The sequence below is a fragment of the Cucumis melo genome, chromosome 6 (assembly GCF_025177605.1).
Source record: "Cucumis melo cultivar AY chromosome 6, USDA_Cmelo_AY_1.0, whole genome shotgun sequence".
In the NCBI taxonomy this organism is placed as follows: Eukaryota; Viridiplantae; Streptophyta; class Magnoliopsida; order Cucurbitales; family Cucurbitaceae; genus Cucumis; species Cucumis melo.
The window spans coordinates 14,326,336-14,340,791 of NC_066862.1; the positions used below are offsets into that span (position 1 = coordinate 14,326,336).

The 14,456-nt window shown below is 33.6% G+C and overlaps 2 protein-coding genes across 3 annotated transcripts; both read left to right on the plus strand.

Annotated features, from left to right (window-relative positions):
• Nucleotides 1-244: 244 nt before the first annotated feature.
• Nucleotides 245-5,229, plus strand: LOC103496865 (homeobox-leucine zipper protein HDG11-like). Of its 2 annotated transcripts, XM_051085492.1 has the most exons (12): nucleotides 245-477; nucleotides 588-707; nucleotides 1,080-1,321; nucleotides 1,702-1,819; nucleotides 1,904-2,095; nucleotides 2,228-2,689; nucleotides 2,794-2,895; nucleotides 2,991-3,194; nucleotides 3,667-3,847; nucleotides 3,958-4,226; nucleotides 4,310-4,399; nucleotides 4,633-5,229. In XM_051085492.1, the coding sequence occupies exons 3-12, from the start codon at nucleotides 1,191-1,193 to the stop codon at nucleotides 5,017-5,019; spliced, it is 2,136 nt and encodes a 711-aa protein (XP_050941449.1). In that variant the 5' UTR covers nucleotides 245-477; nucleotides 588-707; nucleotides 1,080-1,190; the 3' UTR covers nucleotides 5,020-5,229. The 2 variants fall into 2 exon arrangements, with proteins under 2 accessions (XP_050941449.1, XP_008457114.1); XM_008458892.3 differs by having other exon boundaries at nucleotides 262-477; nucleotides 588-1,321; nucleotides 4,636-5,229.
• A 5,414-nt stretch (nucleotides 5,230-10,643) lies between these two features.
• Nucleotides 10,644-14,080, plus strand: LOC127149695 (zinc finger BED domain-containing protein RICESLEEPER 2-like). Its single transcript, XM_051085556.1, has 4 exons — nucleotides 10,644-11,640; nucleotides 11,734-12,011; nucleotides 12,197-12,661; nucleotides 13,721-14,080. Exons 1-4 carry the CDS (start codon nucleotides 10,644-10,646, stop codon nucleotides 14,078-14,080), a joined length of 2,100 nt encoding a protein of 699 aa, XP_050941513.1.
• Nucleotides 14,081-14,456: the final 376 nt, after the last annotated feature.

A 14,456-nucleotide genomic window follows, 5' to 3' on the forward strand; every position in this document is an offset into this window, starting at 1 on the left:
TTTGTATATAAATAATGTACGAAACGTATTAAATCACCAATCTGCCATAATTTCACACAAGTCTAAAAGAGAATTCAATTAATTTCATAAAGGAAGAACCTCAATCTCAAATACTCTGATCATTGCCATCTTCTTTTCTCTTTGCTCTCCTCTTTTTATATTATTATAAAATATAAAGCTACGGACTGGGTAAGTCAAAATACTTTTAGAATGAAAAACGAAGGAATGTCACAAGTGAATAATTTGCATTACTAATACTATTTGATTATTATTGATATTCAAAAGTAGAACAAATGAATTAAAAGAGATTTGAATATATATACATATATAAAGTTTTTCCCTTTTCAACAAATTTTAAATCAAACGGCTGCCACTGAATTCAATAAGCTCATAAGCAAAACCACAAAATTCCAGTTGTCGTTCACGTAGAACAACAATTTCTGTAGGTTTCTGACACAATTCGAAGCTTGAAAAAAGGTAAATACGAGAAGGAATCTCTGATTTTTTTCTTTCTTTTTGATTAATTTGAATTTTACCTAATTCCTCGTTGTCATTATCTTTTTCTCTTTCAATTTGTTGTTTTTTAGCAATGGTAGACGGAGTTGATGATGATTCAAAGGAAACTGAATTACAACATCGCATGGCGAATCAACCCAAGTTTCTTTCGCCTTCTTCCTCTAAACCCATTGGCTATTTTTCTGCATTTGGTACTTTCTCTCTCTACAATTCAATTTCTCTTTTCTTCACCCTTTTTTTCGCCGATTTTTGGATGTTTTCTTCTGTCGATTGAACAAGTGGACTTCAACGGTTTCACTTTCCTTTACTGAAATCAGCAAGAACTTTGACAGAGGTATAGAGGTAGAGAGAGAGAGAGAGAAGAGAGTTTTGTATGTACCAATTAACCCTCCCAAAAAATACCAAATCCAATACCCAACTCAGGGATATCTCTCCATTTATTGCGTTTGTTTTGGTGTTGATTTGCTATCCTTATTTGGAAATTGGACTCAACCCCTCTCTGGATGCTATGCATTCTATTTATCCCATCTCTGATTTTCAATGTTTTGTACAAACGAGTACAGGGTGCGGAAATAAAAGTTCTAGCGGCTCCCGTTTTTGGGAATTTCATGCCAAGAACAGAGAAGTTGTGGTTCTTTCATTTAGTGGGTATCTTAGTGTAGTGGTTGGTCAGGATGGATATTATGATGGATGGTCGTGGGGGTTATGGCGGTGGGTCACCTGATGAACAAGAAGGTTCTAATGATCGTAAGGGGAAAAAGACTTACCATCGTCATAATCCTTACCAGATTCAGCAGCTTGAATCGTAAGAAGCTCCAGAGTTTTTCTCACCTTTCTTTGCATGTTGTTTGTCTGTGTATGTTCTTCTGTGTTTGTGATTCCTTTGTCGTTTGTCTGCTCATTTCACAGATTGGTATAGATTTTGTTGCCTCTCTTTGTGTGTATATGTTATTGTGGGCCTTTCCCTGTATCTTGTTGGTGTTTTCTGAAGTTGCATGTTGAATCTGTTCAAGTCTTTTGGACATTCCCTCAGTGCTATACGCAAATTTACACGTTTGACCCTTCTCTTAACTCTTACCAATGAAGGGCTGCAAGGATCTTGGTTTCAACAATCTGATGTCTCCTTTTCTGCCTATGCATGTGTGTAGTTCTAAAACAGTTTGAATTGTTCTGCCTGTTTCCTAGATTTTTCAGGCAATGCCCACACCCTGATGAAAATCAGCGGCGCCAGCTAAGTCGAGAGCTTGGTCTTGAGACCAAACAGATCAAATTTTGGTTTCAAAACAAGAGGACTCAAACAAAGGTAGAATGAGTTCTCTTAGGTCTGTAGAGAAGTTAAATTTTATTTACGCTTCAATTGAGACTCTTTCTTCTTCTTCTCTTACAGGCTCAGAATGAGCGAGCAGACAACTCTTCGCTTCGGACAGAGAATGAAAAGATTCAATGTGAAAACCTTGCAATTAGAGAAGCGTTGAGGAATGTGATCTGTCCATCCTGTGGAGGTCCACCATTTGGAGAAGAAGAGCGACAACGCAATCTCCAAAAACTACGTCTTGAAAATTCTCACTTGAAAGAAGAGGTGCTTTTCATGTTTTGAAGTTGAAAGTTTGTTTATTTTTTCTTTTAGTAATATTGAATTTTGAATGATTTATTATCTTTTCATAATATGGATGCACCAACTTCAATGGTTTCAACTATGATCGTTTCACAGCATGAAAAAGTGTCTAACCTTCTTGCCAAGTACATTGGGAAACCAATATCACAACTTGAATCACTATTGCCTGTTCTTGGATCTTCACTTGACTTGTCACCAAGAAGTTCCCTTACTCAAATAGTTCCAAGTCCTGCAGTCGATCTTATTTCTGATCCAGTAATATTAGATGGAGCAGCAACAACTTACCAATCAAGAGGTATTAATGATTTGGAAAATGCTCTTATGTTGGAAACTGCTGCAACTGGCTTGGAAGAGTTAATTAGACTTTTGAGGATCGATGAGCCTTTGTGGATGAAGACCCTGAATGATGGGAGGTATGTTCTCCATCGTGACAGCTACGAAAAGATATTTCCTAGACCCAATCACTTCAAAACTTCTAGTGCTCGTACTGAATCATCGAAAGCTTCAGGAGTGGTGACAATGAGTGCAATTCAATTGGTTGATTGTTTTTTAGATGCGGTCAGTTTTGATATTCATTAATTCCTGTTATGCCTATTGAAAGCTAAACTGTTGATTCCCTTCTTGGAGAGATATTTACTTTGGCTATTGGTTCAATTAAACAGGATAAATGGGCAGATCTCTTTTCAACCATCATTACAAATGCAGAGACATTTCATATCATTGACCCCGGGATGCCTGGAAACCGCAGTGGTGCTTTGCAGTTGGTATGGAAATCATGCTCTCATTTCTTTTTCTTTGTTCATGTTCGACCTTATTTATTTCTACACAGCATGTAGACAATAATTATTAACAAATGCAGATGTATCAACAAATGCACATCTTTTCACCCCTCGTGTCTCCTCGAGACTTTTGCTTCCTTCGACATTGTCAGCAGATTGAGTTTGGTGTCTGGGTAATAGTGGATGTTTCATATGAAATCTTAAAGGATTGTGTCACCTCTGCACGCTGCTGGAGGCTTCCTTCCGGGTGCTTGATTCAAGAAATGCCCAATGGTTGCTCTAAGGTTTTTAACTCCTTTCATCAATATTTGATCTCTTTCCTACTCTCATGGATCTTATGTTCTTAACTAATGCCGCTAGAGCTCAGTGGGCTTAAAATTACTTTTACAAGTCATTATGCCCTTAGGTGCCATTGTCAACATTAATATCCATGAAATCATTGCCTTGGCATTAATTTCTGTTTGTCCCTTGTGTTTTGGCTAATTATCTTCCTCTATTGAATGAGCCATAAATGTGTGCCATGTGAATATCCTTCTAATACAACATAATTGGTATGCCATAGAAGAATCCTCATGCATTTGACATGTTTTGAAAACCGTTACGAATGATGTATTAGCTACTTTATCCTTCTGAAGTGACTTATGTAGGTCGCTCGACATTGGCCGTTTTAAAGATATAATTTCATTGAGAACAGTAGCTGCCATGTTTTCTTAAACAGTGTACTTGTATTTTGTAATCATCCATCTTCATTGACAGGTTACCTGGGTTGAGCATGTGGAAGTGGATGATAAAACACAAACCCACCGGCTCTATCGAGATCTTGTGTTCAATACTTTGGCATATGGAGCCGACCGATGGCTTTTCACTCTTCAAAGGATGTGTGAGAGATTGGCTTATACATTCAGGGATTGTGCACCTAACCATGAACTTGGAGGAGGTAGAGGTTTACCTTTTATTTATGATTTGTTTTCTTCAGTCACAAAAAATGGCATTCCCATATTTTTTAGCAAACTCAAGTTTTAACAAAAACTTTTGTTTGTTTTTCAGTGTTAACTTCTCCTGAAGGTAGGAGGAGCATCATGAAGCTGTCACATAGAATGGTAAAAAATTTCTGTGGCATACTGAGCATGTCAGGTAAATTAGATTTCCCTCAGTTATCCGAAGTGAACAATAGTGGTGTTCGAATATCTGTTCGGATTAGCTCGGAACTGGGGCAGCCCAGTGGGACAGTCGTAAGTGCAGCGACATCTCTTTGGCTTCCCCTACAACCTGAAACCATCTTTAATTTCTTCAGGGATGAAAAGGCCAGAGTTCAGGTTTGTAATACCACACACTTCCTTTTTCTTGATCGGTTGTTATTCCCTTGATCTGTGAAGACTTATCAACATTGTTGTTCCAGTGGGATGTTCTCTCTTATGGAAACCCAGTACATGAAATTGCACACATCTTAACAGGAGTTCATCCAGGAAACTTGATATCGATAATTCGGGTACTTTCCTTCTGTAGCTTCTACCATCTGTGAATCTTAGACAAACTAATTAAATGCTCTAGAGTTTCACTTACTACTTGAAATAGCGAGTTTTTCGGGAGTAAAAATCGGTGAAATTAACTAGAGATCTTTGGATCATCTTAATTCTTAAGCATCTATTTTATTCATTATCATTAGTTTAAATTTTAGAGTTATTAAGCTTTGATGGTTGCTCATGTGAATGGTTTACAAAGCAGCCATTCATCCCGACTGAGAACAATATGCTGATTCTTCAAGAAAGCTGTATAGATCCACTAGGATCCTTGGTGATATATGCACCCATCGACATGCCTGCTATGAACATTGCAACAAGTGGTCAGGACCCATCAGAGATACCAATACTTCCATCAGGATTTGTAATCACAGGGGATGGCCGTACTCATTCCGGAATCGGAGCTTCGACGAGTTCTACCTTGGGGAGGCCAAGCGGGTCTTTGTTAACCATAGCTTTCCAGATATTGGTGTCCAGTGTATCATCTTCAAAACAGCTGAATGTGGAGTCTGTGGCAACGGTGAATACTCTTATCAGTGCCACAGTTCAAAGGATAAAGGTTGCATTGAATTGCTCTTGTTTGGATTGATTTTTGTGTTGTGATGTGTGTGTTGTAGCCTCAAAATGCAATGGTCGGAACTTGTTGAGTCATTTTTATGAGTTTCCTTTAAAGTTGGAACTTTTCTGTTGCATTAGATGGATGATTTTTTTTTTCCCTTTTTGTTGAAATTTGAGTATGTGACAAATGCTACAATCATTTTATAACATTGTAATTTGATTTTTTTTCTTCTTCTGCTAAGTTAATAGATTATGTCACCGATCTGAAAAGGCTAGATTTTCAAAAGTGGATTTTTTTTTTATAGATTTCTCTCTCTTGCACTTTTGAAAAATGTTTAGTGTTCACGGTTAAATTTAATTTTAAGTATGAAGTGTTTAAGGTTTAAATTTAATTTTAGTTCTTATATTTTAAAATTTTCTGTTTGTTGATGTAGTTCATTTTGTTTCCATACTTTCATGTTGATTTCTATATTTCTATTACTGTTAAGAGGTGATTATTTTTTACTTCACAAATTTTAACACAAAACACAAGAGGTATTTTAACACAAAATCAATACAAAGGGGAAGTTCTTCTATATGAAATATTGATTTTTTGAGAAATTTATATTATCGTTTTCAAAAAATAATGGAAATGCTTTATTGGTTTGGGAAGGTAAAGTTGAAAAATGGCTGTCCATTCCCTTAATATAGAAAACATTTGGAAGCCTTATTTGCCAAGGCTTCATGGTTATTGTATCATTTTATATTGAGAAATTTAATAATATTGTTTCCTTAATAATGAAATGAACAAAACAGACACCTAAGACTTTGTTTGGTAATGTGTTTAAAACATTCTGTCTTTTGACTCAAAGAAACTGACTCCCTTTTCTGGAATATATACTACTTTTTTTGTTCTATATATCTTTAGGAGGATCCAATGAAAAGAAAAAAGAAAATTTAACATGTGAACCCTATAAAAGTCCAGACATGCCCGCTTCATAATCTTATATATAATTAACTCAAATGAATATAGACCTCTCATTGTAAACTTAGCTCAACATTAATATCTTATATGAACAAGATAGAAAGTTCGGTATCTCATTCTATGGTTGTTATACTTTTTAAAAAATAGATTAAGTATTAAAGATTTTACTAAACTAACAAATTAATCCTCACAGAAAGAATTATCGACTCATTAATAATTTATCAATAAAGTATTCATACCTTTAAACGATTACTTGTAGTGTCATCTAACAATTTTTGAAAAAGAAAACTATAAACCATCATTTTTTTTAAGAGTGATGTAACGAGATAAATTATCTAATTATTTTAAATAATAAAATTTATGAAAATATTTATAAGTATAACAAAATATCACAATCTATTTGTGATAGATCACGATAGACCAAGATAAACTACTATATGTATCTCTATCATGATACAGATAGACATATATAGTAGTATATCTTGGTCAATTGTGATCTATTGTAGATAAACTATAATGTTTTGTTATATTTTATAAATATTTTGGTTCATTACGCTGTATTTGAAAATAGCTTTATGATAAACCCAATTTAAAATGGAGTGAAATTGAAAAATGACACAAACAAAATAAACAAAATTATAACACTAAAAATAAGGGTTTTTAACTCAAATAACCTAAATTGCTATATGATATTACACAATAGACCTTTCTTCCTAATATATGACATAAAAGTCCTAAATAGGCTAATATTTTTCACAAAAGAATGGGCCAATTTACCTTATTATCTAACTTTCTTTAATATAAACGAAAAGAAATTTGAAAAAGAAAGGTTTGGAGATGTTGAATGCATGAAAAGGGGGGTTTATTTGCACATACAAGGAATTTTCATTTTGTCCAATGAAAACTACAACGATTTTTCAAAAAGCTACCGGTTGTTCACCGTCTTCAATTCCGAGCTCACATTAGTGATTTCATTCGTCGTCTATAGCAGTTCCGACGTCCGGGTGTAAGTCATTTTCCATCACTATGTTGCGAAGCCATCTTCCATTACGGTGAGTCTATTTTTAAACTTCATATATGAAATAAAATGGGTTATATTTACATCATATCGTATTTCTTTTTAGTCTGGAACCGTCTTCTTCAAACTACTTTATTTAGAAAATGAAACTAAAGAAGAATTTAGGGTTTATTAACATTCATGATTTGTACTGTGAAATCGATGGATGTAAAGTGTTGTTTACTCTTAAACCACAAATTAAGTAATGCATGTTGTATATATTTGGTTCGAATGTTTATAATCTTAAAATGAACTTCGAAAAGAAACAAGAAGTGTTTGACTATGATATTTCTGAAGTTCGACTATGTTTCCATTTAAACATTGAAGTTCGAATCTATAAAAATCATAATATCGTAAATGGTAGTTTATATTGTATATTAATCTGTATATACAGTTGAAAAAAAATAGTGCGTCGAAGCGAAAGATGCCTAGGATCAAGGTTGTAACATATTAAATCGAACAAGAATGATCCAATTCTGATTGACGATACAGAGGTATATTTTAAAGTTTCTGAAGGTGTATTTGAAATGGTATAAATCGTTAAAAAAAATATAATATGTATATATATCGTTGGAGGAAGATAGATATGAAGAACCAATTCAGTATGAACCACTGCAAGCTGTATATCCAAACGATGATGAACTAGAGTTAAGAGGACCTACAGGTACACAAATTGTGCAATACCAGAATTAGAAATTTGTGAAAGCGGATGTTGTCTTTGAAACACTGGAGGCAAAAATGCCAACACATGACAAAGGAGAACAGTCAGAACCAGTAAGTATATTAGAAATTTATTGAAGTTCATCTGATATGTGCTGATGCTTTTATTATATTCCTTTGTAGATGAATGAAGGAGAAACATCATATGACGTACCACTTAACGATTCATCATAATCTAAAGGGGAACAGTCAGAACCAGTAAGTATATTAGAAATTTATTGAAGTATATATTTCATCTGATATGTGTTGATGCTTTTATTATATTCCTTTGTAGATGAATGAAGGATAAACATCATATGACGTACCACTTAACGATTCATCAAAATCTAATGAGGTTTATTTATGTTCAGTATTGTTTGAAAATGGTTTATTATACAAATGATGAGTTTTGAAATTTTAGGTTAATGGTATTATGTTTTCTGTAGGACAATTTATCTATTTCCAAATGGAGATTGTTCGAATCTGTGTTGAAGGAGAAAGGGAAGGCGAGTGAAAATGAAAATGTACGTGTATATAAAATTTAGTTGTATTTGTTTTTAAGAAACTAACGTTACATTAATATAATCTTTTAATTGTTTATATGAAATGCAGGTATCAAAGAAGAGAAAGATAAAGAGAGTGGTTAAAGGAAGGAAAGAGAAGAAGGATTATACTGAGAAACTTAAAAAAAAGTGATAAGAAACCAGAGATAGAAAAACAAGGAACAAAACAAGTGAAGAAAGGAGGAAGGAACTCAAACAAAAATGTTTATAAAATATATGTATATAATATTTGTAAACAGTAAACTGCAATCATTTTTAACTGAAATTTGTTCTTATAATTTAAAAGCTATATTATTAATATTCTTTTAGAAATCTATTAAGGAGAAAAGAAGGAGAAAAGAAGGAGAAGAAACAGCTGACGTAGAGGATGTTTATGAGGTAGTGATTATGTTATTGAAATATACTTAGTGTCATATGACGAAATAGTATATATTAAGTATACATAGAATGATATTCTCCTATAAATTATGTTTACAGGGTGCACCATTGATCTTGAAAAGGAGTTAATGGTCAAAGGTACATAAACTAAACATTGACGAAGGAGGATGAATTGTGGTTTAACTTCAAAGAAATTATAGCCAAATTCGGCATTAGGGAATTTGAGGTAATAACGAGTTTAAATTACGGTCCCTTGCCAATAGTAGATATTTCTAAGGTGAAGGGGAAATTTTTGTCAAAGTAATTCAAGAATGAATGTCCTATCCCGAGGTCAAGTGTCTCATTTTTATTTAATTATTCAGAAAAATTGGAGGAGGAAGACAAAGTAAAAATGATAAAAATATACTTCCTAGAGAATTTTTTACTAGGTAAACAATTCACAACGGGTATAGATTTGGAACACATCAAATTGGTGGATGATGAAAAACAATTTGATGTGTATCCATGGAGAAGGATAGGGTATAATGTTCTAATAGAATTCGAGAAATCGATAAAAAAAAAAACCCTTCTACCCTAGTTGTTGGCATCTTTGGATTTGCCTTCTCCCTTTTAGTATGGGTGTATGAATGCATTCCATTGTTGACTAGATCTTCAATATTCTGTGCACAAAGAATGGATTAGAAAAAGATATGCATGCTGAATTGTAAGGGTGAGCATGGTGGGCTGAAAAACCGAAATGAATGACTGAAACCGAACGAACCGATGTCGGGTGGTCGAAAATATAGTATGGGCGGTCGGGTTCGGGTATTAGAAATAAAAAACTGAATGCTGGCGGTCGGGTTTCTTTAAGATTTTGGTCGGTTTGGTAAACTGACCGAACCGACTCCATATTTTTTTTAAAAAAAATATATAATATTTATAAACTTAGGTTATTTTTTCGACTCCCCCTCACGTCGCGTTTTCCCTTCGACTCCATTGGCCGTCACAGATCTCTCATTTTCCCTCAGTTGGCCGTTGACTCCATTGGCCGTCTACCGTTCATCCCGTTCGCCGGTGACTCGCACTCCATTCATTCCGTTCGTTTCGATCGTTGCAATTTGTTCATCTTAGCTCGTCCATTGATCGGTCGTTGCAGACTTGCAAGTTCGTTGCCGTTGGCCATTGCAAGTTCATTGGTCGTTGCACTTTGTTGTCTGTTCATCGACAGTCGCAAAGTTTGTTAGGTATTTTTTTTTCTTTTCAAATTATGCCAAAGGTATATTTTTTTTTTCTGAAAAATCTTCCTTCCTCCATAAAACCAAACCTAATTTTATATCTCATTTGTAAAACCCCTTTCAATTTCCTCACTATATAGTGTATTCCTTTTTTTTTTTTTTTTCAAATTCCTTTTCAATTTTCTTTCTTAAACTCAATATTTATTCTCCTCCAATTCAATTCAACGTTAATAAAATTTAAAAAGAAAAAGTGTGAGATTCATGGTATAAAGTGATCAAGAATAATTACCTTCTTACTTAATATGAAATCAAATGTTTTAGATATATAGTTTTGTAAGCAGTCATGAAATAGGTAATGGTTGTGCGATCTTTGTTAGTGGGCATTGGATTCATGATTGAAACTTAGTTGTTTGGATGTAATAAGTTACACTTTTAATTAACAAAGGTAGCCTTCAAAGATATACTTTCTGTTTTAATTTTAGAGACAATTGCGAATATAACAACTATGTCCAATGAATTAGTAAATACATCATACTTCATAGTTCATAGGGTAAAACAATTTGCACATCAAAATACATAACTGTGGAATTGAACAAAATTTTAATTTTAATTTTTAGTTAAATATGGAGTTCAACAAAAAATTGTGAAATGGTCCCATCATTTAGTTCTTATAGATTTTATTCTTTTTTTTTAATGGAATCTTTCCTTTGGGTTTCTTTTATTCTTTCCACACACACTAAAATGGAATATATTTTTTTACTCTCATTATAGTTAAATCAAATGGATTCAATGGATATGGAGTTAGAGTGTGACGGGAGCTGTGCAACCTTAAAAATCGTAAGGGACGAAGATACGAATGCCAAGCGTAAAACCATTGATGTTGATTCATATGGAAGAGAAGATGTTCCAAATCCCCCGAAAATAAGGAAGAATGTCAAACAATCAATGATTTGGGATTACTTTGAGAGGCTTAAAGGTGATCCTAATGACCCTCGTGCTAAATGTAAATATTGTGGAGTTGTTTATGCATGTCATTTTAAACGTAATGGTACTAGAACTACGAAGCATCATTTAGAAAATTGCAAAAAGTACCCTTATCAAAAAAAGAGAGACCAAACCCAAATGACATTAGCTTTTAAACCTAAAGACAAAGTTGGGGATAATTCTTCACAACTTGTATGTGAGTCATTTAGTTTAGAGGGTTGTCGGGAAGCTTTGGTTGAGATGATAATAGTTGATGAATTGCCCTTTAAGTTTGTGGACGATAAGGGGTTTAAGAAGTTTGTGGATAAATTAACATGTGGAAATCATAATAGATTTGTTGTTCCATCTCGATTTACTGTAGCTAGAGATGTGTTTAAGTTGTATGTTAATGAGAAGAATCGTTTGAGAGACATGTTTGTAAAAAATAAGTATAGAGTTTCTCTCACCACTGATTGTTGGACATCGGGACAAAATATTAATTACATGGTCCTAACTGCCCATTTCATTGATTCTAATTGGAAATTACATAAGAGAATACTAACTTTTTGTCCAATTGAGAATTATAAAGGTGATACTATCGGTAAAATCATTGAAAAGAATTTGAAGGATTGGGGCATTGAGAGGGTAATGACTTTGATGGTTGATAATGAAAGTTCGAATGACACTGCTGTTGCTTATCTTTTAAAGAGATTCAATAAAGGATTATTGTTTGGTGGGGAATTTCTTTATGTTTGTTGTTGTGCCCATATATTGAATCTTATAGTAACTGATGCTTTTAAGGAACATAATGATTGTATTAATAGGATTTGATATGCCGTGCGATTTATAAGGTCTTCTCCCGCTTGTTTTTTGAAATTTAAGAAGTGCATTGAACTTGAAAAAATAGCTTGTAAGAGTTATGTGTGTCTTGATGTTCCCACAAGATGGAACTCCACATATATGATGATTGAAGCTGCCGTTAAGTTTGGAAAAGCTTTTGATAGATTAGAAGATGAAGATGCCTCTTATAGACATGATATGCCACCAAATAAGGAAGATTGGACAAATGCTAGGATGTTAATACGGTTTTTAAAAGTGTTTTATGATGTGACATTGAAGATTTTTAGCTCTTTGTATACTACTTCAAACTTGGTTTTCCATCAGATTACAGTGATTCAGAATTGCGTTTGAATGTGGGTAGTTTAAATGCATTGTTAGTTGAAATGGCTAATAATATGAAGGCAAAATTTGAGAAATATTGAGGGAACAATGAAAAGAATAATTTGTTGTTGTATGTTGCTATTGTGTTGGATCCTCGAAAGAAATTAAGATTTGTATCTTTTTGTTTGAAATTTGTTTTTGGTGCCGAGGTTGCTGAATCCATGGGAAATGTAGTGGAACAATGTTGTAGATGTCTCTTTCATGAGTATAGTATTACTCAAAGTGGGAGTAGACAAGGATGTAGTAGTACTAGTACAACTAGTACACAAACTGTTTCGGGCTTGGATGCTGATTTTGATTCAAATGAACATGTGGGTGAAGATTTTGCCTACGACACAATTGTTGAGGAATTTGAAGATGATGCTACTACACCTTTCGAACAGGGGTCTTCGGAGATTGATATCTATTTGTTGGAAGCCAATGTTAGGACCAAAGGTGATTTTGACATACTACAATGGCGGAAGATGAACAGTGATCGATTTGAGGTTCTTGGTCATATGGTTAGAGATATTTTGGCTATTCCAGTTTCTACTGTAGCGTCTGAGTCAGCTTTTAGTATTGGAGGGTGTGTTGTTGACTCATCATGCTGCTCATTGGCTCCTAAAACAGTGGAGGCTCTCATATGTACTCAAAATTGGCTAAATTCTTATCCAATAGATCTTCAAATTCAGCATGAATTGGAAGAGGCTTCAAAATTTGAAAAATGTATTATTCAAATCTTTACATGATATCTTTTGTAGTTGTAATGTGTAACTTTAGTGAAATCTTAAATTATTTAATAAATTCTTGATATTGATAATGTAGGATTCCAGGTGGTTATTGAGAATGAAAAGGAACTTAAAGACCTTCCAAATTTTGATAAATTGTCAATTACCGACTAGGCGATTACTAACTAATTCTGTTTCAAGACTTGAAATATTTCTATCAACTAGACTATCATCTAGTTGATAGAAATATTTCAAGTCTTGAAACAGAATTAGTTAGTAATCGCCTGTGACTCTTAATAGTAATGTGGTGAAGTGAATTGAACTTGGATGTATTTGTAACTTTTAATTGTATTTTTTATTTCACTTTGGTAGTATGTTAGTTTACATTCTTATTTATGTTGTTTATTTTATTGATTTGTGTAAGAATTATGAACTAAGAATTGAAATAAATAGAACTATATTTTATTTTTTACATAAATATATGGTTTTAAGACAATATAAAATATATATCATAAAGAGTAGAGACATAGATTTTTCTATTGAAATTAAAAAGAGAAATAAAACATAATAATGTCATTCTTATTTTTTAAAATCGTCTATCAAAGAAAGCAAGAAACACATAGAGGAAGGAAGGAAGGAAGGGAGGGAGGAAAAAAAATCAACCAAACTGACCAAACCGATCGACGGTTGGACCGACCGATTTTGTTGGAAACAGCGGCTGAAGCCAATTTTCCAACTTTCGTGCCAATTAGGGACAATTTGGTCAAAAAACCGACCCCGACCGCCCGGTGCTCACCCCTACTGAACTGGGTAGTTGACAGCCACCCAAAATGGAAACCTTGTAGAAGGGTCTTCGACCATGAACAGGTTTGATGACACAAACTGTATATTGTATAACTACTATGAATATTATATATGTAAGTACAAATAGTATAAACTGATTTCTCAATATCATTTCTACAACAGTTTCAATACAAAGCCATGTTTCCTGATGATAATTTCGTGGAACGAAGCATGTTCCATGAAAGGCAAAGTACAAAGGAAACTCATAAAAGATTTAAGAAAGGAGAATGCTCACGACAAGCTAAGCATACGAATGTGGAAGTTCCTAAATATTTCCTCAAATTTCAAGAATTAATTATGGCCAACAATCAAGCTTTGAACGTGAAATTGGACAAACTGCTTCTAAAGATTGAAGGACTGAAAAATCTGTTGAAAGAGAAGGAAAGTGCAACAGTGGAACCCAATGAAAACATACAGAGGGATGAGAATGATGGAGATCAAGGTGATAGAAATAATGGTGAAGAAAAATGGAAGGGGGGATAAAGGACAATAGATATTTTACATACATATGTATTTGTCGTTGTAGTTCTATTCATAACTGTATATTTTACATACTCATTTTATTGATGATCAAGATGGAAAAACTGTAAATGAAAGTGAAGGAAAACAGGTAGTTTCTGTATTGCTCTGTATAAATACTAGAAATGTATTGCTCTGTATATTTTACATACTCATTTTATTGATGATCAAGATGGAAAAGCTGGAAATGAAAGTGAAGGAAAGCAAGTAAATTCTGTATTGCTCTGTATATTACGGTTTATGTATTGCTCTGCATATTACACATATACATATCTATATATTTTACATTATAACTTTAATGATGATCGAGATGAAAAAAAATGGAAAAGAAAATGGAGGA